This window comes from Urocampus carinirostris, chromosome 15 (assembly GCF_059441175.1).
Source record: "Urocampus carinirostris isolate Australia breed hairy pipefish chromosome 15, RoL_Ucar_1.0, whole genome shotgun sequence".
Classification (NCBI taxonomy): Eukaryota; Metazoa; Chordata; class Actinopteri; order Syngnathiformes; family Syngnathidae; genus Urocampus; species Urocampus carinirostris.
This window is the reverse complement of record NC_142363.1, coordinates 37,561,897-37,586,149: the sequence shown is the minus strand read 5'-3', so window position 1 is coordinate 37,586,149 and position 24,253 is coordinate 37,561,897. Positions and strand designations below refer to the sequence as shown.

The window sequence follows — 24,253 nt, the reverse complement described above, 5'->3', positions numbered from 1 at the left end:
GAGATGGGAAAAGAGATGGAAATATAGAAGGAGAGACGAAATGGGAGAGGAAGAGGGAAAGAGGAGAAAGAGAGAAGCAGATGGGGAAATAGAGAGGGAGATGAGGAAAGAGATAGAAATATAAAAGGAGAGAGGGAGTGAGAGAGTGAAAGAGAGAAGGAAAGCGGGAGAAAGGTAAAAAGAGGGGGAAATAGAGGGAGATAGGGAAAATTGGAAAGAGAGACGGAGAGGGAAATGTGAGGGAGAGAGGCAAATAAAGAGGAAAATAAAGGGAGAGGGAGAAAAGAGATAGAAACATAAAAGGAGAAAGGTAAAAAGAGGGAGAAAGGGGAAAAGAGAGGGAAATAGATGGAGAGAGGGAAAGCATGAGGAAAAGGGGAATGTGAAGGAGGGAGGGAAAGAGAGAAAGAGGGGGAAATAAAGAGGGGGAGAGGAAATAAGAGGTGGAAATAGAGAGGGAATTAGAAGGAGAGAGGGAAAACGTGAGAGGGGAGGGGGGAAAGAAGTCAAGTCAAGTCCCATTTCTTTGTTTGACCCTTAATCACATCAATGTCTGAAAGGACTGCACAGGATTACAATTAGAAAATGACACAATGACCTGATCTTAAACCAGCAAAGAGAGAAGCAATGGAGAAATAAAGAAGGGAAAGGGAAAGGACTAGAAATAGAAAAGGAGTATGAGGGTGAGAGAATAAAATGATTTCTGTACAAATAGAAAACTTGTTTTTCCACATCTTATATATAATTCAATGAGTTAATAAGTTGGTTGCTTGGATCTCTTAACCACGAGAGCGGTAGGGGCACCGTTTCCTGCGGTGTGTCTTGGGCAAGTACAGCATGCATTCATCACATCATGAAGCCAGCAGAGAAGGCCTTGAAGGCCCTGACGGCCCTGTAGTGTGTCGATTGAATTCAATTGTCTTTATTGTCATCGTGAAATATTGTAGGCAACGAGATTGGACATGACACTCCGGGGTAAAACAACTCATGACTTTGAAGAGAAATAGGAGAACAAATCATTTCTAATTATAATAATGTTCTTGAACGAAAACGAAGACTCAATTGTAGCGATAGTGCAATGACAAGGAATAAAGAATTGGATTGAAACCAAAGGAACTTTCCCCCTATTTATTATAGTTTATGTATTAGAATTCATGATATTTGATGATATTTCGATAGCATTTGATTCTGATTTATTCTGATTTTCTCGGCACGATAGCGCGCGTCACGGCGATGCGTTCAAGTCCGTCGTACAAACGATCACTCGCGTTGGCGCTGCTGCACCTCCTCATCCGTCGCTCGTTCTCTCTAGCGCCCGCACGCACGCACGCACGCTCTCGCGCACGCCTGCCCGCCCGCCCGCACCTCCTCATCCTCCTTTCTCCTCCTCCTCCTCAGCGTCGCCGCCGCCAGCGGAGGGGAGTTTTCACGTTTGTTGCGGGGGACACCGAAACGCGTCGCATATTCGCAAGGTAAGCGCCCCTCTTCTCATTTCTTGCTTCTTTCACTGGCGTTTTTTTTTCCACCTATTGACAGTTTTGCCTGCGCCATGTTTTCTCTTCCGATGGCGCAATTCTGCAGCCTCGTCTTTTTTCTTATTATATGGGGTGGGGGGGCTGCTGCAAATTGGCGCAATAATCCCCCCCCCCCCCTTTTACTGTCCCCCTCCCTTTATGACTGCGGCTTTTCTATCGGAATGCGGCAGCGATGGCGTCGTGGTTGCTTTTTTTTTGCATCTTCCTCCTCACCATCATCTTCATCCTTTTCCTCCACCATTCGCGACCACCTTGCCCCATAATAACCCCCCCCCCAATAACCCCCCACCCTCCCCAAAAAGAACAGCATGCACGTTTTCCATTTTCAAGGTCATTGATTGGCTGTTGCACATTTCCGATTTGCGATCTAAAAATGACATCTTTTTTATTTCTACTGCAGAAAAAAAGGTGTGCGGGATTTTTGCGGGGGTGGGATGGGTTTTGGGTGGGGAGGGGGCTATTAGGTCTGCTGGGGTCGGCCCACGTGACCATGGGGGGGGGGGGGGGAAACAAGCCTGATCACATTGGACGCGTTCAAGGCCGCGGGTTTTTTTCAGTGCTGGAGCGTGAAAGAATGGGGGGGGGTGCTTTGATACCTCTTGATCAGGAGTGGGGAACTATATGGAGTGGGGGCCGCATTGGGTACACAAATGTGGCCATCCCGGGGACCTATCACATTTTTTTATAAATAAATATACATCTTGTATTCCAGGGGTGTCAAACACATTTGAACTCGGGGGCCACACCATAGAACAAACATTCTGTCGGGGGCCGGACGAGTAGATTCAAGTGAAAGGAAAAGTGAGATCAAGAAATAAGATAAGGAGAGAGGGCGGGACAAAGAAAGAAAAAGAGAGAAAGGGAGGGAGAGGGAGAAACAAATGATAAAAAGTGGTGTGAGAGGGGGAAAAGAAAGGGAGAGGAAGAAAGAAATCAAAAAAAAAATCGAAAGACGGAAGGAGAGACAAGAGAAAAGAAAGCGCAAAGGGTAGGAAGAGAGGAAGAGAAAAGAGAGAAAAGGAAAAAAGGAAGTTAGAGCAAAAGACGTTAAAATACACACAGAGAGAAGGAGACCGGGTGGGAGAAAAGGGGAGAAAGAGACAGAGTGGGAGAAAAGATGAGAGAGAGAGAGAAAGAGACAGAGTGGGAGAAAAGGGGTGAGAGAGAAAGGAGAAAAGGGGAGAGAGAGAGACAGAGTGGGAGAAAAGGGGGAGAGAGAGATAAAGAGATAGAGTGGGAGAAAAAGGGGAGAGAGAGAGAAAGAGACAGAGTGGGAGAAAAGGGGTGAGAGAGAAAGAGACGGAGTGGGATAAAAGGGGAGAGAGAGAAAGAGACAGTGGGAGAAAAGGGGAGAGAGAGAGAGAAAGAGACGGAGTGGGAGAAAAGGGGTGAGAGAGAGAAAGAGACAGTGGGAGAAAAGGGGTGGAAAAGAAAGAGAGAGAGAGAGAGAGAGAGAAAGAGAGAGAGAGAGAGAGAGAGAGAAAGAGAGAGAGAGAGAGAGAGAACTAAATACAAGTAGAGTGTTTTTTTGAGAGGCACCTGGCTTTGGCAACATCAAGTGGACATATTTCAACCTGCAGCTTGTTTTTCTCTTGCGCTTCTCTGAGTGTTGTTTCGCGGGCCAGATTCAATCCCTTAGCTGGCCTGATCTGGCCCGCGGGACGTCTGTTTGACACCTGTGTTGTATTCCTTTTTCTATTTCTTTTCAAAAATATTTGTTTCATCAAATTCTTACTAAGACCATGACAATTCGACCATAATCATATATTAGGTTTCCTGTTTGAAGCACTCCATTTGATATTTAGTTTTGTAGTATTACTTTAGGCCTCATTGTTTTTTTCTTGTATTTTTTGAGAACTGTAGTATTTTTGTAGCATATTTTTGTATTATTTCTACAGCAGCATACTTATAGTATTTCCATACTCGTATTTGCTTGCTATTTCTGTAGTATTTTCGAAGTAGTACTTTACTTTTAATTTTGTGGTATTTTTGTAGTATTGCTGTCATTTTTTTGTACTTTTTCCACAGTACAGTTTTTCTTGTATATCTGTAGTTTTTTGGTTGTATTACTATAGTTGTACTTTTGCAGAATTATTTCTACAGCACCATACTTATCGTATTTCCATACTCGTATTTGCTTAGTATTTCTGTAGTATTTTTAAAGTAATACTTTCGTTTTAATTTTGTGGTATTTTTGTAGTATTGCTGTCGTTTTTTTGTACTTTTTCCACAGTACAGTTTTTCTTGTATATCTGTAGTATTTTTGTAGTATTGCTATAGTTGTACTTTTGCAGGATTCTTTGGTAATACTTCTGTAGTAGGATTTTTTTGTAGTCATATTTCTATAGTAGTTCTTTTGTATTATCACTTTAGTTGTATATTTGCAGTATTTCTTTTGTAATACTTCTGTAGTAACAGTTCTCTAGGACTGTTTTTATTCTAATCTTTCTGTAGTTGATTTTTTGTAATATTTCTATTTTTGAAGTATTTCCAAAATTATATTTTGGTCGTTTTTCTGTAGTCGTATTTTTGTCATATTCCTGATATGTTTTTGTCATATTTCTGCGCAAATATTGCTGTATTAGTGTTTTTGTATTATAGTATTACTGTAATAGTATTTTTGTCTTAGTTCTATAGTGTTGTTTTTCTTTTTAGAACCTGTTTTTAAACAAAAATATGATCTTTTTTGAGTCGTTTTGCAGTATTTTTGTTGTAGACACTCAAAGGGAAAACGTTGGCATAGAAAACCGCGTTTTTATTACTCCTACTGTTTTTTTTTACTATTGCCATGAGCAATTTGGTCAGTTTTGCTTCAAGGGCCGGATTCAAAAGCCTGCCGGGCCGCATGTGGCCCGCCGGCTGTAGGTTGCCCACCCCTGCTCCCGATTGTATACAAATGGCCACTCGTTGAATCGTTCCATTCACCTGTACGGAGGCCCGAGAGGGTCAAAATTGTACACAATCTTGCCTCCCTTTTGAATTGACTTCTCTTAAATCCAGAATCAGTCCAAGACCAGTCTGTACTTTGGTCTGTCAGGTGAGCTTTAGTCACAGTCTGGGACCAGAATGGACTCTGTTCTGTCAGGTAGTTCAAATTCTGTAGTCCAGAAACTGACTGGATTTCAGTCTATTGGGTAGTTTCATCTCCCGGTCTGGTATCTACCTGGTGGTTCAAGTTCACCGGTTTAGGACCAAACTTGACATAGTTTTAACAAGTGGTTCGAACTCTTCAGACCAGGACCAGACTTAACTCTGGCCTACCAGGTGGTTGGAATTCAGCAGACCAGAACCAGACTGTACTTTGGTCTGTTGGGTGGTTCAAATGCACTAGGCCCAGACTGAACTCTGGTCTATCGTGGATTTCAAATTCACCAACCTGGGACCAGCCTGGACTTTGGTCTGCCAGCTGGTTGAATTCACTAAGCCGGGACTAGACCGGACTTTGGTCTCCTGGGTGGTTCAAATTCATGTGAAAGCCTACCCTTTGTGGGGAACCAAATGCAGGGAAGTATGAAGTGAGACTGGAGTGAATGAATAAGTTTATTAACAATACAGAGGAACAAAGTAACAAACCAACACATGTTCAAAAACAACAATAAAACAGTGTACTACAAACCAAAAAACAATGTCAACTCGTAGTGGTAACCAGCATGGTACTGGAATTACAAGAAGGTATTGTTGGGAAGCAAAGGGCAAACACTGGGAACAAAGTGGCAAACGGTCAAACCCAAAAACCAAACTGTCTGAACTAGAAACATAAAACAAATCACAATCCATTCTCCAAAGGATGCTAGCAGACCGGAGCAGCCAAGATGGCCGCTCATCTCGCTCGGCCACGCCTTCGGTTTTGTTGGAGATTCTGAAAACTAGAAAAAGAGCCCCAAAAATATTCTGAGAATTAGAAAATAAATCTAAGAGCCCCTCAAAATGATATAAAAAATAAAAACAACTATAATTATATCAGAAGAGCCCCCAAAAAATATTCTGAGAAAACAGAAAAAAAATCAGAGAAACAGATATTAAATCAGGAAAAAATAGAAAAAACATCTCAATTCAAAGAAGCCCACCAACCTGCGCCAAAATATTTCCAAAAACTCCCAAAGTATTTGAAAAAGCCCACATTTTTGGGGAAAGATTACAAAATGTCCTTCTAAAATATTCCCCAAAACTACAAAAAGAAATTCAGAAAAGCCCCCAAAATTATTATGAATAAATAAATCATAAATCCTATCCAAAAAGCACCCCAAAATATCTTGAGAAAACAGAAAAAAAATCAAACAAACGGAAATGAAATCAGGAAAAACTCCAAAAAAAAAGATGCCCCATGCACCCCCTAAAAAATATTCCCCAAAACTCCCCAAAATATTTAAAAGAGCCCAGATTTTGGCGGAAAGACTACAAAATGTCCTTTTAAACTATTCCCCAAAACTACAAAGAGAAATTTAGAAAAGCCCCCAAAATTATTATGAATAAATAAATCATAAATCCTATCAAAAAAGCACCCCAAAATATCTTGAGAAAACAGAAAAAAATATGAGAAACAGAAATTAAATCAGAAAAACTCGAAAAAAAAATCACTCAAAGAGGCCCCCCAAAACTCCCAAAAATATTCAAAAGAGCCCAAATTTTGGGCCAAAGACTACAAAAAGTCCCAAATATTCCCAAAAACTACAAAACGAAATTAAGAATAGCCTCCGAAATGATTTCAAGATAAATGAATAAATCATAAACCATCTCAGAAAAGCCTCCGAGAAATACTACAAAAATCAGACTGCAGAAATACAACTAGAGTAATACTACAAAAATACGTTTTTGTTACGCCCCCGCCAAACATTCTTTTCTCCACATTGGCATGCGAAGGCTCATGACTGAGTGGTTCACCCTGGGGGGGGAGGATTTCTTCTTCCGAGGGGGCGCGGGACAGAAAATGATGGAGAGGCACCGAGTCAAAATAATACGATGACCCCATGATTTTTTGACCGTCTTTGACCATCCGGCCCGTCCGATTGTTCCGTGACTCTCGTCCATTGATGAAAAGGCTGAGTGACGGAGTCGGAATCGAGGGGGGGGGATCCAGGTCAGCGCCGCAGACTGGCACAAACATGCTACAGGCCCAAAATAGAAACACCGGGGGAGGGGGGGGGGTACTATCGGACTCCAACCCCCCCCTCCACACCGACGAGAGGAAACGAGAACAACATCGACGGAATCCACCGTCGGGTTTATTTATGTCGCTTGGAAAATGGAATGATGACGGGACGCTTAACCGGGGTGTCCAACGAGAGAGACAGAAAAAGAAGAAAAGAGGATGGAAGAAAAAGGGAAAGGACAAGAGAGAGAGAAAGACAGAAAAAGAAAGACAGAAAAAGAAAGAAGGAAACAGAAAGAAAGAGAGACAGAAAGAGAGGGAAACAATGACAGAGAGCGAAAGTGAGACAGAGAGAGAGAAGAGCGAGAACAAAAGAGATACAAAGAGTGAAATACAGAGAGAAATGAAAAGGAGAGAGAAGGGAGAAAAAAAGAGAAATAGGAAGAAAAGAGAGACAGAGAGAGAGAGAGGGAAAGAAATCGAGAAAATGAGAAAGTGAGAAAGAGAAAGAAACAGAACAATAGAGAGTAAAAAAGAAATCATGACAAAGAGGGTGAGATAAAGAGAGTAAAAACAGAGAAAGCCAGAGAGTGGGACAGAGAAAGAGAGGGAGAATAGAAAGAAATAAAAGAGAGATGGAAAGTAAGATACAGAAACAGAGAGAAAGAGAGAAAAGGGAGAGAGAGAGAGAGAGAGAGCAATATATAGAAAAGGAGAAAATAAAGAGAGAATTAGAAAGAGAGTTACAAAGAGAAAGAAAGGTAGAAAAATAGAGAGAGAACAGAGAGAAAGCAAGTGAATGAGACAGAGAAAGGAAGAGAGAATAATGAAAGGCAAAAAGAGACACGGAGAGAAAGATAAAGGGACAGAGAGAAAGAAGTAGAAGGACAACGAGAAAGAAAGAAGTATAGAAAAAACAGAGAGAGTTAGAAAGAGGGAGAAAGAGAGAGAGACAGAGCAAAAGAAAAGAAGAAAGAAATACTCCATTGCCATTTGATTCCTTGCAGCGCTTTTGATATTTAGTCTAGGAGTGTTACTGCAGTTCTATTTTTTCTAGTGCTTTTGTACTTTGTCTTATTACTCTACTCATATTTCGAGAGTATTTTTGCAGTATTTCTACAAGAGTATTTTTCTACTATTTCTGTCGTGGCATTATTTTTGTATTGGAGTATTACCGAGCATTCTTTTTTGGCAGGCCGGTTGAATACAAACCGACGGGCCGCATGTGGCCCGTAGGCCGTAATTTTCCCACCTCTGCTCCGGGTGCTCGGCATCCCCGACGCTCTGAACCTAAAATTGGCCCTGGGGTGATGGACCCATGCGGGGGAAGCAGGAACCGGAAAAGAGGGATGGTATTTCATAACAAAATCTCACTGCGCGGCCGCAGTATTTTTGAATTGTACTTGTTGTTGTATTTTTGTAGTATTTCTGTTGTACTCTTTCTGTAGTAGTATTTTTCTATCATAGTTTTACTGTCTTAGTATTTTTCTAGTATTTCCATGAGTTGGATATTTGTCGTATATCTGTACTATTTTTGTAGAGTTCCCGTACTTGTAATTTTGTTGTACTTCTGTCATGATATTTCCTTTGTTCTATTTGTGTTATGATAGTTTTGTACTCGTTTTTAGTGATGATCGTTTTTCTGTCATCATATTTTTCTTGTATTTCTATAGTTTACCGACAAACTGCTTTCCAAAACGTCCTTATAAAGAGTGAGGATCGTGAGGGACAGGTGGATGAATATCGGACACACCTGTGCCCAGTTCCAAACCTGCTTTGCGCCCCCTGGTGGAAGGAGGCACACCAGACACTAATAGTTAGATAGCAGCTAATGACGGACCAAAAGCTCTGAAGTTAGGAGCTCCAAATTCTGGAATATTGAATGATGTCGGCTCTGAAGTCATAAGTTTTGAGGGTAAAACAGTTGGGTCCGGTCAAAGTCACATTTTAAACTTGAAAGGTCCTTTGAGTGTCCTTGTGTTGTTAGCATCGCTAGGCAAAAACCTTGGAGAGTAATGTTTGAAAACTGCTGCTGGACTACACAGGCTGGTGCCTTCAAACGCTGTAAGAATAGCGACTATCTTGCCACCCTTTTGAATTCATTCATTCCATTTTTTGGAACCCAGAACTAACCCACCACTGGTTTGGACACTGGCTGGGCTACCGGTGTTCTGTGCCGCTCATCGGAAAGGGTCTGACGACCGTACTGGATTCTCCAGGCTAACGGGTGTTTAAAATTCACTAGGCCAGGAGTAGACTGGACTATGGTCGATAGGGTGGTTCAAATTCGTCAATCTGAGGCCAGACTTTGGTCTGTGAGGAGCGAATTCCCTTATCTAGAAACAGACCAGTCTACTGGGTGGTTCAAGTTCACCAATCCATGACCAGACTGGTCTCCTGTCTACCAGCTTGTTCAAATTCGCCAGTCCAGGACCAGACTTGACATCGGTTTAACAGGTGGTTCCGACTTATGAGGCCAAGATCAGACCTAATTCTGGCCTACCAGGTGGTTGGAATTCTCCAGACAAGATCATAATGTACTTTGATCTACTGAGTGGCTTAAATTCACTCCGCAAGTACTAAACTGGACTCTGGTCAAAAGGGTAGTTCAATTCACCAGGCTTGGACTAGATTGGACTCCAGTCAACCAGGTGATTCAAATTCACCTGCTGTGGACCAGACTGGACCTAGGTCCACTAGAGAGTTGGAATTCATCAGTTCAAGACCAGATTAGTCTTCGGTTGACTGGGTGGTTCCAATTCACCAGACCAAGACCAGACTTGTCTTTTGTCTGTGGGAAGATTGGAATTTACTAGTCCGGGGCCAGACTGGACTTTGTTCTACCGGGTGGTCTGAATTCACCAGTCTGACAGGAGACAAGACTTTGGTCTACCAGATGGTTGGAACCCAGCTTTACTGGGTGGTTCAAATGAATGATTCCTGGACCGGACTGGACTTTGACATGTTTTCCGCCTCCTCAGCAGCAGCCATGGGCAAGCAGAACAGCAAGCTGACCCCCGAGGTAATGGAGGACCTGGTGAAGAACACGGAGTTCAACGAACACGAGCTCAAGCAGTGGTACAAGGGCTTCCTGAAAGACTGTCCCACCGGCAGACTCAACCTGGAGGAGTTCCAGCAGCTCTACGTCAAGGTGAGTACCGGGAAAAGTACCGGGTGAGTACCGGGCCAATGTCGTTTTCCTGACACCTTAAAACCGTGGCTTCAGTTTTTCCCGTACGGCGACGCCTCCAAGTTCGCCCAGCACGCCTTCCGCACCTTCGACAAGAACAGCGACGGCACCATCGACTTCCGAGAGTTCATCTGCGCCTTGTCCATCACGTCTCGGGGCAGCTTCGAACAGAAGCTCAACTGGGCCTTCAACATGTACGACTTGGACGGAGACGGCAAGATCACCAGGGTGGAGATGCTGGAGATCATCGAGGTGGGGCTACGCTTTTTCATTTTTGGCCAACTGCCTTTTGTCAGGTTTGTCCGCCGAAACCATCGGTACGGGTTCTCCCCGCTCTCGGCGATTGTCGTCCTGGGATATTGGGTCGCGGCCGCGCAGTGAAGTTCATTTTAGGCTTCGACAGCCCGAACCAAAAACGATTGGTTTGTGCGTCCAATACACAAGGAGGAGGGGTAGATGTAGGGGTCAGAGAAAGATGGAGGTGACTGATTGTCAAATTGGAAAGACCTGGGAAGAGGAAAAGTGAAGCTGATTGGTGAATGGGTCAAAGCTGCCATCTTCTGGGGGAAAAAGGGACTGGAGGACTATACCATTGGGATTAATTATTTTGTAGTGGATTGTAAAATGGGGTAAAGCTGCCATCTTTTGGGTAAAATGTTGACTGCGGGCACCAAACCATGACAAATTCAATTCAAAATCTCCAAATCTGTGAACCAGCCATCACCGAAGCGCAAAGTAGCGTGCGGTCTCTGCAATTCTTAGAGTTGTTCACATTAGCTCAGGAGGAGGTAGAGTGCTCGTCTTGGGATCAAGAGATCGCAGGTTCGATTCCCGCCTCCTCCGTGTTACATGTCGAAGTGTCCTTGGGCAAGACACTGAATCCCTAATGCCCTCAATAATGGCCGTTATTGGGGTGTGAGTGTGTGTGTGTGTGAATGGGTTGGGTAAGTGTGAAGCACATTGTAAAGCGATTTGGGAGGTCTTCATTGACTTGAAAAGCAGACCATTTACCATTTAGCCTCTTGATTATCCTCAAAACGTTTGGAGGCTGACTCCCTATTGGTGTGTGTGTGTGTGTGTGTGTGTGTGTGTGTGTGTGTGTGTGTGTGTGTGTGTGTGTGTGTGTGTGTGTGTGTGTGTGTGTGTGTGTGAATGGGTAAGTGTGAAGCAGATTGTAATGTGCTTTGGGAGCTCTTCAGCGACTTGAAAAGCGCTACAGAAATGCAGATTACCATTTACCATTTAGCATCTTGATTATTTTCAAAACGTTTGGAGGCTGACTCCCTATTGGTGTGTGAGTGTGTGTGTGAATGGGTAAGTGTGAAGCACATTGTAAAGCGCTTTGGGAGGTCTTCAGTGACTTGAAAAGCGCTATAGAAATGCCGACCCTTTACCATTTAGCATCTTGATTATCCTCAAAACGTTTGGAGGCCGACTCCCTGTTGGTGTGAGTGTGTGTGTGTGAATGGGTATGTGTGAAGCACATTGTAGAGCGCTTTGGGAGCTCTTCATTGACTTGAAAAGCAGACCATTTACCATTTATCGTAGACTTTGTTTTCCTCCGGGGGGCGCTATATTTAGGGGTGGGGTAAAAACGGAGGGGACGGTTTCCACGGAGGAGGGGGAGGAAAGCGGCCGGGTGGGCATCTGGGTCCGGTGTGGCGGTTTCCCCCGCTCGCAGCGTCCACTAGCCCGGGGTGTCCCTCCTTTTGCAGGCCATTTACAAAATGGTGGGCACGGTGATCATGATGAAGATGAACGAAGACGGGCTGACCCCGGCGCAGCGAGTGGACAAGATTTTCAGCAAAATGGATAAAAACAACGACGACCAGATCTCGCTGGAGGAGTTCAAGGAGGCGGCCAAGAGCGACCCCTCCATCGTGCTGCTGCTGCAGTGCGACATGCAGAAGTGAGGAGACCCCCGCCCGTCTCCGAAGGCCCCCGACCCTGCCCCCCTCCCACTGCTTGCACACACGCACACGCCCCCTGGACCGCCGTTTCCGGGGCGGAAACGAAAGCCGGGACTCTTTTTTCAACGGACTCGCTTCTTGTGGTGGCATGCATGAGAAATACGTCAGAATTTTCCATAGAGATCCCCTTTACGTTCGCCGACATGTTGCTACGCGCGCGCTCCCTCGGGGCGGGATAGCCGGCCGGCCGGGCGGCGGCCATATCGCTAGCGCCCAAAACCCCCCTCGGACATTTGCTGCTTTAAAGCTAAGCTCCGCCCGCGGAAAATCGGGAAAGCGCCGGGTCCCGATTTCATGAATTTGGTACAAAATCTCCAAACGCGACGCTTACAAAAAAAATCTCTGCCCCTACCAATATGGCGGTCGGCCAGTGAGGTCACGCCTACTTCTTCCACTGATTGAGCGCTTCCTTTGGGACTGGGATGCCGGCCGGCCCTCCCGCGCCAATTTTTCCACGCTTCTCTCAAGAATAGGCAAAAGAACCCCCACAAAAATTGTAGAATGAATTGTTTTCCCTGGCTAGCGAGGAAAACCTTTGAAACAAAGTACATGCTTCAAATATTGACACATAATACAAACTCCAAAACTCGCAAAACCGGTGTCAAAGACTAAAAATACTGGCCAAAAATTTCAGGGCCCGCTACTCACCTCGTTCGGTTTCTGCCCCTACCAATATGGCGGCCGGCGAGTGAGGTCACGCCCACTTCTTCCACCGTTCGAACGCTTCCTTCGGGACCCGGGGTCCGGCCGGCCCTCCCGCGCCAATTTTTCCACGCTTCTCAGAAGAATAGGCAAGAAAACTCCCACAAAAATTGTCAAATGAAATGTTTTTCCTTGCCGGAATAGTCGGGATCAAGAAGAGGGAGATGTTTTCGCTCACCACAGAAAAACTATTGCATGCATATTATATTATGTGTCAAAAGAGACAAACAAATACACACACACTCATATATATATATATATATATATATATATATATAGATGGGAGTATTTTTTGCATGGGATGTACAGTGTAAGCTCACCGGGAGCATGCTTCCCTCTGCATTCATTTCTATTTCTTTCTTTTTGAATTTGAAAAGTCATTTCCTCTTCTAATATTCGAGTACTCGGAAGGTGGATTAAGGCCACGCTCATTGGAAAAGTTGGAAGACGATACTAAATCCTAGTTGTGAAAATCAAAGGAAATATCCGATCATTAAATGTTATCCGGTGTTAATACATGAAGTTGCCATTAAAATCAACGATTGTGAAAATATGTTCCTTTTTTCGCAGAAGGAAGGGAATTTTCGCTATCAGTATTGGCGTCTATTCCAAAGTTGGGTACCGGTATCGGTATCAATTATTCTCAAATCATTTTGAGATTCAAAGTAAGAAGTAAATAAATAGTAGTATTTGAGTTATTTTCATAGATCTATATATTGTTTTCATGAGAATCATTTAAATTGTATTAGTTTTATGATTTTATGAAGTGTTTTTTCAAAAATAGATTAAATTATCCTGTTAAAATGTAGAGTCAGGAAATAAAGATATTATAAAAATTACAGAAGTATATTTTTCCCAGAAAAGTATGAAACAATTATGGTCATCTTTTATTCTTTGGAAATATCATGTATTTATCTTGAATTAAGATATATGTAAAAATAAACTATCAATCTTTATTTTTTTATGGTAAAATGTTTTAATCCCGCAAAGATATTCTTTTTTTCCTGAATTAAGATATATTAAAAATAAACTATAAACCTTTTTTTCCAGAAATATATTCATTTATTCTGGTGATATGTTGTAACATTTTTTTCAAAAATAGAATGTTATTTTCTAATTTAGATATAACGAATACAAAATAATATGCATCTCTTTTTAAAGAAATAGAATTCCCTTTTTCCGGCTAAATTAAGTACCGTAGTACTTTATTTCCCATGAAATATCTTTTTTTTTATTGAATTAAATTAGGATGAAATTAGAAAATAATATTGCATTATAATATTATATTCCTTAATTTGAGGTGATTTCATTTTCGGCAAACTATAACGTTTTCCCAAATGAGGACAGATTATTTTATTTTATTATTATTTGTATTTTTTATTTTTTATTTTAATTTATTTTTCAAAATGTGACTTTTGTCCTGTATTAATTAATATTGTTTCCTCATTTACTCGAATAGAACAGAATAGAATGAAAGCAAAGGACAATAAAATAATAGTATAAATAAAGCAATAAAAGCGGATGTATTTCTCTTGAAAACATCTCGACAGGAAACAGTTAGGAACTTTTATTGTGAAGGCAAACCGACTCTGTCCAATTTCCGGTGTGGCCCTCATCCGCCTCGCTCCCGCGCATGCGCACACGTCCGCTCCACTTGAGACTTTTTTTTTTAAACTTTATTGACACTTCATCAGATCGTGTTTACAAATAATCCTGCCGACGTCATCGCCAGGCGACCTGCAGCGAAATCAAAGAAAAAAGTTTACTGTTTGCACTCCATTCCAACTTTTAAAGCGGCGTCAAATTGATGTATTCTTCTTTTTTTTTTATTCTTTAGTTGTAAATCTTTTTTTCTTCCCAGGCTATGCAAGCAAGCGGCAAATGTGGACTATTTGCGTCTGCTTGGGGAGTCCAAGCAGCCACGAGCGCTTCCCCCGTTCAGCAAATTATATTTATTCTATTTATTATTATTGTTAAGATTGTTGTTATTATTATGATTATGTCCGTACACACGATTCAGTCTAAGCCAGGGGTGTCAAACAAGCGGCCCGTGGGCTTGGTCAGGCCCCCAAAGGGCCTGCGAGACGACGCTGAGAGAAGCGCAAGAGAAAGAAAATGAGTCGGAAAACAGGCTGCAGTTTTAAGTATTTTTCATTCTTTCTCTCTCTTTCCTGCTTTCTGTCTCTCCTTCTCTCGCTCTGTCTTTCTCCTTTTCCTTCAATCTCTTTTCTCTTTTCATCTCTCATTCTCTCTTTCTTTTACTGTCTTTCGTTGTCTCTCTCTCTCTCATTTTTCTATCTGTTTTCCACTATTTGTCTCTTTCTACCTCTCTTCTTATTTATCTCTTCTCTCTCTTCTTTCTCTCACTTTTCTTTTTACTATTTTTCTGTCTAAATTATGATTAGATTTCTCTCTTTCTTCATCCCTCTTTTGGTATTTATTTTTCTAACTCTCTCTCTTCTTTCTATCTTTTTCTGTTTCTTTGTCTTATTTTCTTTTGGTCTTTTTCTTTTTTTCACTTCTCCCTTTCTTTACCCCTCTTTCTTTCTTTTTCTCCCCCTGTCAATTTCTCTCCCCCTCTCCTATTTTCTTCCCCTTCGATTTATGAGTCCGGCCCCCGCGAGAATGTTTTTTTCCAGCTTGCGGGCCCCCGAGCTCCAACGGGTTTGACACCCCTGCTGTAACCCCCAAAACAGGTGGAGCTCTTTCATGTCAAGTCAATGTTTTGATGAGAAATCATGATCCAAAAGTGAGTGTATTCTTTTCTACATGTGGCATGTGTGGCACCCCCTTCAACAAACAAGCAAAAAACAACAAAAAATGGAGTTCTCTTGTGATTAAAATCCAAACACGTTAAAAAAAGTGGATTTTATGAATGCTTGGGTTTCCTTCAAGGGACAGTGTGTAATATTTAGTGCCTTCTAGTGGTACAAAGAACCCCTTTTATTCATTATAAAAAAAGAAAAGAAAAACGAAGATTGATTTGAATACTAGGCAAAAATACACAAAAACGAAATTTGTGTTTCTTTTACATCGTGGAATCCATTGCTAGTTGTCACCGCCATGTTTGTCTGGCATCTTGCTGCTGTGCTCATTTAGCACTGGTTTCAATTCGCATTACGCAATAGAGTGCCATCTAGTGGTCAAATATTACACACTTGGGCTTTAAGACTTTCGATCCAGGTGCAGAACTTGAATGTGATTGGCTGGCTGGTTATTGAAGGACCCGCCCTCATACTAGGAAAACGAGCAGTTTAAAAATATGAATATATTCTATATATATGAATACCAAATGTAAAAACATTTATGATAATTATGATATGAATTAAATATAAATTAGATATTTTAATGTAAATAAATAAATGAATAAATGCAAAATAATATTTTGCCAATATATAATCTTTTTTGTGAAATTGAAAAAAAGAATCCCACCAAGTAAAAAAAAAAAAATAGATTATAGACGAAATAAACAGCGACGCATAAGAGTGACGTCAGAATTGTGATCTATTAGCTTCCGGTACAGGTGCAGAACTTGAATGTGATTGGCTGGCTGATTGAAGGACCCGCCCTCATACTGGCTCTCGCTAGGATACTGGTAAAACGAGCAGTTTAATAATAGTAATATATTCTATACATATATGAATAGCAAATGTAAAAGCATTTATAATAATTATAATTAAAAAATATTTAGAAATTAGACACTTTAATGTAAGTAAATAAATGAATAAATTTGAAATAATATTTTGCCAATATACAATCTTTTTCATAAAATTGAAATAAACTGCGATGCACAAGAGTGACGTCATAATTGCGATCTACTAGCTTCCGGTACAGGTGCCAAACAAATGTGATTGGCTGGCTGGTTATTGAAGGACCCGCCCTCATACTGAGAAAACGAGCAGTTTAATAATATTAATATTATATATATATATATATATATATATATATATATATATATATGAATACCAAATGTAAAAGCATTTATAATAATTAAAATAAAAAAAAATAATGTAACCTAGACATTTTAATGTAAATAAGTAAATGACTAAATAGAAAACAGTATTTTGCCAATATGCTATCTTCTTTATAAAATGGAATCTCTTGGATGTAGTTTTTATAGCTACATGAAAAATAGAATCCCACCAAGTAAAAAGAAAAGGTTACAGTCAAAATAAACAACGACGCACAAGAGTGACGTCATAATTGTTATCTACTAGCTTCCGGTACAGGTGCGGAAGTTGAATGTAATTGGCTCCCTGGTCAATTACGGTAAGGCAAACGAGCCGATGCGCGGGAAAGTTGCCAAACAAAACGAGGATCAGGAAAATCTGCCGGAGGCTTTTGGACGAATTTGGTTTTTCTTAAGCAAGTGGAAGACACCTAAAAAACGTGAGTAGCCCGACCTGGTTGCTGTTCAAGTATTTCAAAAGAAGGAATTAGCTAGCAAGTGATGTTAGCCCGGTGAAAAACTCTTGAGGCGCACGTGGACCTCAACCTGAAATAGAATGAAAATCTTGGAAAAAATCCTATTTGCCTTACAGCTCATTCAGGGGTGTCAAACTCATCTTAGCTCAGGGGCCGCATGGTAGAAAAAAACTTGGAAAATAAAGAGAAAGAATGGGGGTGGGAGAGAAATATAATAAAAGAAGGAAAGATGGAAAAATAAAGGTAGAAAGGGGGAAGTAAACAGATGGTGAAAGGAAAGAATGACAGAAAGAAAAAGAATGAGAAAGTCAAAGATCACGAGAGAAAGAAATAGAAAAAACAGGAAGAAGAGAGAGCGAGAAAGAAAGCTATGGCAAGAGAGAGAAATAAAGAGAAATAGATCAAGAGAACAAAAAGAGAGATTAAAAGGAGAGTAAAGACTTACTAGGGAAAGAAACTATTGAGAAGCAGGAAAAAAGAAATAAAAAAAGAAAACAAGATGAAAACGAGTGAAAGAGAAAAAGTTTAAAAGCAAAAGAGATGAAAGGGAGTGACAGAAAAGCAGTGGAGAGCGACAGAGAGCGAGAAACTAAACAGAGCTCGACTTCTTTTCTCTTGCGCTTCTGAGTGTTGTCTCCCGTGTCAGAAAAAAATCTGTTTGCAGACCTAATCTGGCCTGCAGGCCGCAACTTTGACACCCGGCACTCTTATTTAATGTTCAAGCGACTCCTTTTAAAATAGTATTCATCGGACTCTTTATTACTGGGGGGTGCGTAGTGGTGCCCCCCAAGGACAGCTGAGGTGCCCGCCAACCTGTTGTCAAAATAGCTCATTGGGTCATTGTGATTTTCTAGTGAAATTATTTTTTCAGCGGTTGACTTTAATTCTACTTCCAATCATTGACATGGTAATAAATGGTTAAGTTATTACTTTAGTAACGCGTAGGAAACTGCGTGCCCTTTTTGTGCTAATTAGTAAAATAGTAAAGTAGCTTTTGGCTTGAAAACGGTTGGAGACTCCAGGTTTATTGCATTTCCATGGATGTGCATTGAATGCGCTCACCACTAGGGGGCGGGAGCGTTTTGGAATTGGGCATTGTTGCGTTAGGGCAGGAGTGTCAAAGTCATTTGAACTCGGGGGCCACATGATAAAACAAACATTCTCTTAGGGGCCGGACGAGTAGATTAGAGAGAAAGAAAAAGAGAGACAAAGAAAGAGGAGAAAGAGAGGGAGAGAAAAAGAGGTAGGGTGGGACAAAGACAGAGAGAAAGGGCAAGAGAGCGAGAGAGAACGTGAGGAAAAAAGGGGAATAGTGAGAGAGACAGAAAGGGAGATAAAGAAATTCAAAGAAAAATAAAGGGAGAAAGAGAAAAAATCTTAAGAGAGAAAGAGAGAAGGGGAAAGCAATAGATAGAGAGAAAAACAGAAGAGAGAAAAGCAAAAAAGGAAGAGAGTAAAAGAAGAGAGAGAGATACAAGTACAGTGTCTTTGTTGGAGGCACCTGCCTTTAGCAACATCAAGTGGACATATCTCAACCTGCAGCTTGTTGTTCTCTTCCGCTTCTCTGGTTGTTGTCTCGCGGGCCGGATTCAATCCCTTAGCGGGCCTGATTTGGCCCGTGGGCCGCCTGTTTGACATCACTGCATTAAATCATTACAAATAAAATTGACAAGAAACAAACGATACAAAATTAACCATTTTCAAGGAAACTGCTGCATAAATACAGAATGTGTATATGAAGTATATGTGTGTGCCTGAGTTTCTTTTATAGCGTCCAAAACGGCTGAGCCGATTTTCATCAAAATTCACACAGTTAGACATCAGGTTTCCGGAAGCGTCTTTAACTAGGTTTGCAGTCAAGGCTCCCCCAATAAATAGCAACAAAACCGATTAACATCTGCTGTACAAGCGGCTCTGGAGCTGGACCTTGCAGCTCTTTGGCGCTCCCTAGTGGCTCCAAAGCAGTTTTTCAACCAACCAGAGCCCCAAAAACCTTGCCCGAGTCGAATGCCCAAAACACCGGGCCATTCCGCTTGTATACATTCATTTCAATTTTCTTTTCAGATCCGATAGAACCCCCACGATGTGCTCCATCCCCGGTCTCCCGACACCAGGATCAGAAGTCACCTTGGAGATTAAGAGGGTGGACGCTAACCCAAAACGCGGTCTGGTGGAGCTTTGGGTCAACATCGACGTCAGCCGAAAGAACGCGTACGAGCAGATGAAGAAGACGATACAGCTTCCCAAACGAAGGTTTTGCGGCCCCGAAGGAAAAACGGGAGACCTGTGTCTGGTTTGCCTCGGTAGCTCGTGGCACAGGGCTCGCATCGTGTCCGTTCAGGGCGGCGCGTGCCAGGTCTTCCTCATTGACCAAGGACAGCCTTACGTTAGCATGTGGGAGGATTTGGCCTGGGGCCAGCCCGAAAGTTTCCTCCTCCCTCCTGAAATCCAATCCTGCATCCTCGCAAACGTCCTGTCCCTCAAGGAGAACTGGTCCAAAAAAGCCATTCAGTTTTTGGAATCTCTACCGGGAAAGCGACTGAGCGGAGTAGTCCAGCACGTCCTGATGCCGAATAGGACCATTCTTCTTGATATTCCTTTCGTATCCAGGCAAATGTGCGTCATTGGTGCCATGCGGAAGCTCCCGGTGGATGATTTCAAAGCGGTGGTTCTGGAATGCCTGACTGCCTCAAATGACGATTCCCCCGTCAGGACTCTGGATCGTCGTTTGAATGTCCGACTTGACGACGGCTACTTCTCCCCTGAATTACTCTGCGGCATGTGCGAGGTAGTCCGTGTCACGGAAGTCCGTGATGCCCGAAACATATTTTGCAGTCTGCGGATTTTCTCCAAATCCTTGAAAACGCTGTCGGAAGAAATCCAAGAGTTCTACCAAAAGTCGTCCGATTCCAGAGAACGACCCCACACTTGCGGTGAACCCTGTGTTGCCAGAGGGAGTGACGGCATCTGGCACCGCTCCCTGCTCAAGCAAAGCATCAAAACCGATGAAGAGCGTGTGGCGGTTGCACTTGTAGATGTCGGTAGAGACGAGCTTGTCCCTGTGGGACGGATAGGACATCTGGAGAGAACGTTTCTGAGAATGCCGGTCGTCACGTATCGCTTCTCCCTCCACGGTTTGGATGACTGTTGCGGCGGATGGTCGGAGGAGCTTAATGAATATCTGAAGACGTTATTGTTGAACAAGATATTGGTGGCCAAGATAGAAAGGAATCTCCAAGGCGCTTACAGTGCCACCCTTTACACTGACAATTCTGAATGTATAAATACAAATTTAAAACAAAAAGTGGAGGTTGTCCCACCTACTCAAATTGAAGAAAATCAGCGAGAAATTCAAGTTGAATCTTTGTCAGACAACCCCAATCAGAACCTCGCTGAATCAAACCTCAATACCATACGAAGAGAAGTCTTAAGTGCACCAAATGGACCAAACTCTTGTGACAGTGCGGGCATTCACCCTTCTTCTGGACTAAGTGAACTTCTGGTTAAAACCCTGTCGGACAGGCACGTTAAGAACATCAGCATGCAAAAACAAAGTTTATGTGCACAAAATGGACCTAACATTGGCAGCGCAGACAGACCACCGTGTTCTGGAGTTGGTTACACAAAGACCAACGAGGACCACACTTTCTTAAAGGAGAAACTGGAAGTTGCCCCACCTACCCGGATTGAAAAACCGCAGCCAGAATGTCAGGTTGAATCCTTGTCAGACCAGCGTAATACGCAGATACAGTACCCTTGCAAATTAAACGTCAAGAACATCCGAGAAGGTTTTAGTTCCAAAAAAGAACCCAAAGTTGGTAGTGCAGGCACCAGTCTTTCTTCTGGACTAAATGACACAAAGACCATGGAAAAAAAACAGGTTTCTCAAATCTCACGTCAGGAAAATGTGTTGTCAATTGGAAGCTCCGTTGATGTGACCGTATCCTGTATTGAAAGTCCACATAAGGTTTGGTGTCAAAGGACTCAAAATCTAGGGATCCTCCAAAAACTGATGGAGGCACTTCAAAAGCACTATTCCTCCATCCGGCCTCTTCCCATCGTCAAGTTCACGTACATCGCTCGCAATCCCGAAGATGGCGCGTGGTACAGGGCAAGGATAGTTAGAAGTTGGCGTTCCTCTGAAGTGGACGTGCAGTTTTTGGATTACGGCACGACACAAAGTGTGCCTCTTGGAGATGTTTGCCCCATTGATCCAGTGTGTCTTAAACTGGAACCTCAGGCTTTTCCGTGTCGCCTCGTCGACAATTCCTCTTTGGCCGACTCCGAAATGCTTCTAGCGGCGGGGGATTACCGACACAAGGAATTCAAATGCACGGTGAAAAATCTAACTCGCGACAACGAAGGCCAGACGATTATTGTGCTGGAGGTTGAAAAGCCTTTGGAGAGTGCTTCCTCCCCTGCCCCTCACACTCTTAATGACTCGACTTTCAATTTAGAGGTGGGCATAAAAGAGAAAGCCTGGATAACCTCTTCAGTGACTGTTCATCACTTCTTCTGCCAGCTGTACAGAAATTCTCATTTGTATGACAAAGTAGAGGCAGAGGTTCAGAATCTAGTCGGCAAATCACAATGTTCGGGTGAGCGTCTAAAATCGAATTCGGTTTGCCTCGCACGGTACGCCGATAAAAAATGGTACAGAGGAAAAGTAGTACAGACGTCCCCAGAACTCAAGGTGACGTTTGTTGACTACGGTGACACCCTGACAATGAAAGCGTCTGATGTTCAAGCACTGCCCGCCAGTGCTAACCTGGCAAAGTCGGTCCCTGCACTGGCTGTTTATCTCGGACTCTTTGGTGTTCCAGCCGTTGTACCGGATGAGGTCAACCAGTGGTTTGCAAAGCAGGCCATAGGCATAACTGTGACTATTTCTGTGGTAGCCAAAGGAGAGGGCGGGAAGCTATTGGTCGAGCTATTCGAAGGCCTCCTGAATGTCAACGTCATGATTAGAGAGAAGGTAGCGGACACTAAACGAGCAAAGACCATCCAAGATCGACTAACATCCCTGGAGGCCAACAGACCGCATGTGGACATTTTATCTAAGCATGGCAAAGATGTAAATGGTAACAGACCGTGTGTCATGGACAATGTAATGGAGACTTCTCATTATTGTACTCTTGCTTCCATAGAAAATTGCGATGATAAAACCAAGGAATCTACGCAATATCCGAACGGCCCCTTTGATGATGCAAAGACTCCAAAAGACCTCCATCTTGACAAAGCTGTAACATTGCCTCCAGACAAGAGCTTAGCATATCTCACCCCAATGATTCGTCCCCACGCACCTATGGAGATGTATGCCTCCTGCATCATCGGACCCAGTTATTTCTGGTGTCAATCCGCCGACACCGAAACCCTAAACACACTGTCGAAACTCGCCCAGAACGTGGGCGAGACTCTTAAGGACGCAGAGATCCCCGTGGATTTGAAGCCTGGCAGTCCTTGCCTTGCCCTCTTTCCTGCAGACTCCCTGTGGTATCGTGCTCAAGTGATTCGGAGTACCGACAGCACGTTCTCCGTCTTGTATGTGGACTATGGAAATGAGTCTGAAGTAGATCTGAAAGATTTGCGCTACCTTCCGGTGTCATTGATTAGATATGCCCCTCAGGCCTTTTTGTGCTCTTTGGATGGATTTGATGATTCCAAAGGATCTTGGGACAGTGTCGTTTACAATAACTTCTACAGTCTCTTGGCAGATGAGCTTCTCACAGTGACCGTGCTCGGTGTGCAAGCGCATTCACGGTTTGCCTTTCCACAACACTTTGTCAATATCAAGTCCTCTGGTCGGGATTTGAATGAGGACATGCAGAAATATTGGAAACCTAATTCCACACACCCTGAGACTGAAGAGATCCATGCAGCCAGTCCCTCACACTTGCTTTCTATGGACAAAGAGTTTAACACGACCCATCTGGAAAAAAACGCAAAAGAATTCCCATACAAGAGTCCAGGCATCTCCTTGAACAAAAAAGTCGAAGTTTATGCTTCATGTATTGTGGGACCTGACTATTTCTGGTGTCAGTTTGCAGATGAAGAAGACCTCAGGAATGTGACCAGACTTGCACAGGAAGTAGGACAAACGGAGCAGGATCCTTGCCCGTCCGGCACCCTGGAACGAGGTCGTCCTTGCCTGGCACTATTTTCTGCAGACAATCTGTGGTATCGAGCGCTCGTCATCAGCAGGGTGGAAGACGAAGCTTGTGTGTTGTTCATCGACTATGGCAACGAGTCTGTCGTGGACCTGAAAAACATCAAACTTCTCAGCCGGGCTTTGCAAGAGTATACACCTCAAGCCGTTTTGTGCTCGTTGGATGGATTCGACCAGTCCAATGGATCCTGGGAGAACAAAGTTTATGACCACTTCTACAATCTGGTGGTGGATAAACCCGTCAGATTGGTGGTTTTCTGTATTGTAGACCACCCAGAGTTGATGCTTCCTCTGCATATGGTGGAAATTGAAATTGAAGGAGTGTCTGTCAATGCCGGAATGAAGAAATATTGGAAGCCAGACACTCTGTAACATGTTGAAATTCCTATAAAGGAAGGCAGTATTAAGTAAATGCAAATATTTCTATGTGCTTGTTGGAATAAAGCTTTGTGGTGCCATTGGAAATGTCAAGTCACATTTATTTGTATTATCAACCCTTCAACACATAGTTTCAATGTGATACTTCCATTCCCATAGTTACAACATCCTAAGAATTTAAATCTAATTTATAGATCCCGATATGTGTGTGTTTTTACGTGAACAACCGAGTGTATTCTGGACCTGATTTTAGAGAAGGTCATCCCTCGAAAGGCCACGAAAAATGGCTCGCCACGGTTTTACAGGGAAGGTACATGGATCTAAAAACGTAACTGTACAAATTAAGAAGTCGCATCTTCACAATAGACCTTCTGTTAAGACTGCACCCGGCTGGATTTTTTTCAAGCCAAAGCACCGAAGTAATTAAAGGATACATTAAAACAATTAAATAAATACTTCATTGAAATATGCTGATAAATATAATGTGCATTTTTAACGTATAAAGAAATAGTATGATGATCAAAGTAACGATTAAATAATAGATCTGATGTGACTGGAAAACCCATGCTATTATTACATATTCAGTGACACATTTTAATAACGTATGATTATGTTAAACCATATACGCTACGTTACAATCAAAGAGGGTAGACGGGTCGCTTTTCTATAAATTATGCCTATGCATCCTCAGTTTTTCATTGACTTTAGCTAGACGGGTGGCACTCTCGCAACCACTCGTTGCAAGGCCGCCTGACCCAATGTTGAAGCCAGTTACCAGGCAACCGGCTAAGCGGCAGA

At 42.6% G+C, this 24,253-nt stretch overlaps 2 protein-coding genes across 4 annotated transcripts; both read left to right on the top strand.

The window, feature by feature from the left end:
• Window positions 1-1,299: 1,299 nt before the first annotated feature.
• On the top strand, window positions 1,300-12,625 carry vsnl1b (visinin-like 1b). Of its 2 annotated transcripts, none has more exons than XM_088355066.1 (4): window positions 1,300-1,472; window positions 9,609-9,775; window positions 9,851-10,066; window positions 11,530-12,625. In XM_088355066.1, the coding sequence occupies exons 2-4, from the start codon at window positions 9,614-9,616 to the stop codon at window positions 11,725-11,727; spliced, it is 576 nt and encodes a 191-aa protein (XP_088211192.1). In that variant the 5' UTR covers window positions 1,300-1,472; window positions 9,609-9,613; the 3' UTR covers window positions 11,728-12,625. The 2 variants fall into 2 exon arrangements, with proteins under 2 accessions (XP_088211192.1, XP_088211191.1); XM_088355065.1 differs by having other exon boundaries at window positions 9,606-9,775.
• Window positions 12,626-16,550: 3,925 nt separating this feature from the next.
• On the top strand, window positions 16,551-23,542 carry tdrd6b (tudor domain containing 6b). Of its 2 annotated transcripts, XM_088355064.1 has the most exons (3): window positions 16,551-16,875; window positions 18,976-21,992; window positions 22,059-23,542. In XM_088355064.1, the coding sequence occupies exons 2-3, from the start codon at window positions 18,995-18,997 to the stop codon at window positions 23,447-23,449; spliced, it is 4,389 nt and encodes a 1,462-aa protein (XP_088211190.1). In that variant the 5' UTR covers window positions 16,551-16,875; window positions 18,976-18,994; the 3' UTR covers window positions 23,450-23,542. The 2 variants fall into 2 exon arrangements, with proteins under 2 accessions (XP_088211190.1, XP_088211189.1); XM_088355063.1 differs by having other exon boundaries at window positions 16,554-16,875; window positions 18,976-23,542.
• The last annotated feature ends 711 nt before the right edge of the window (window positions 23,543-24,253 follow it).

What these genes read in the sequence shown, in the direction of transcription:
- vsnl1b (XM_088355066.1), top strand. Translation starts at nt 9,614, where the DNA reads ATGGGCAAGCAGAACAGCAAGCTGACCCCCGAGGTAATGGAGGACCTG. An exon ending in TCCAGCAGCTCTACGTCAAG is followed by an intron (nt 9,776 to 9,850) that starts GTGAGTACCGGG and finishes CCGTGGCTTCAG; the next exon opens with TTTTTCCCGTACGGCGACGC. An exon ending in AGATGCTGGAGATCATCGAG is followed by an intron (nt 10,067 to 11,529) that starts GTGGGGCTACGC and finishes CTCCTTTTGCAG; the next exon opens with GCCATTTACAAAATGGTGGG.
- tdrd6b (XM_088355063.1), top strand. Translation starts at nt 18,995, where the DNA reads ATGTGCTCCATCCCCGGTCTCCCGACACCAGGATCAGAAGTCACCTTG.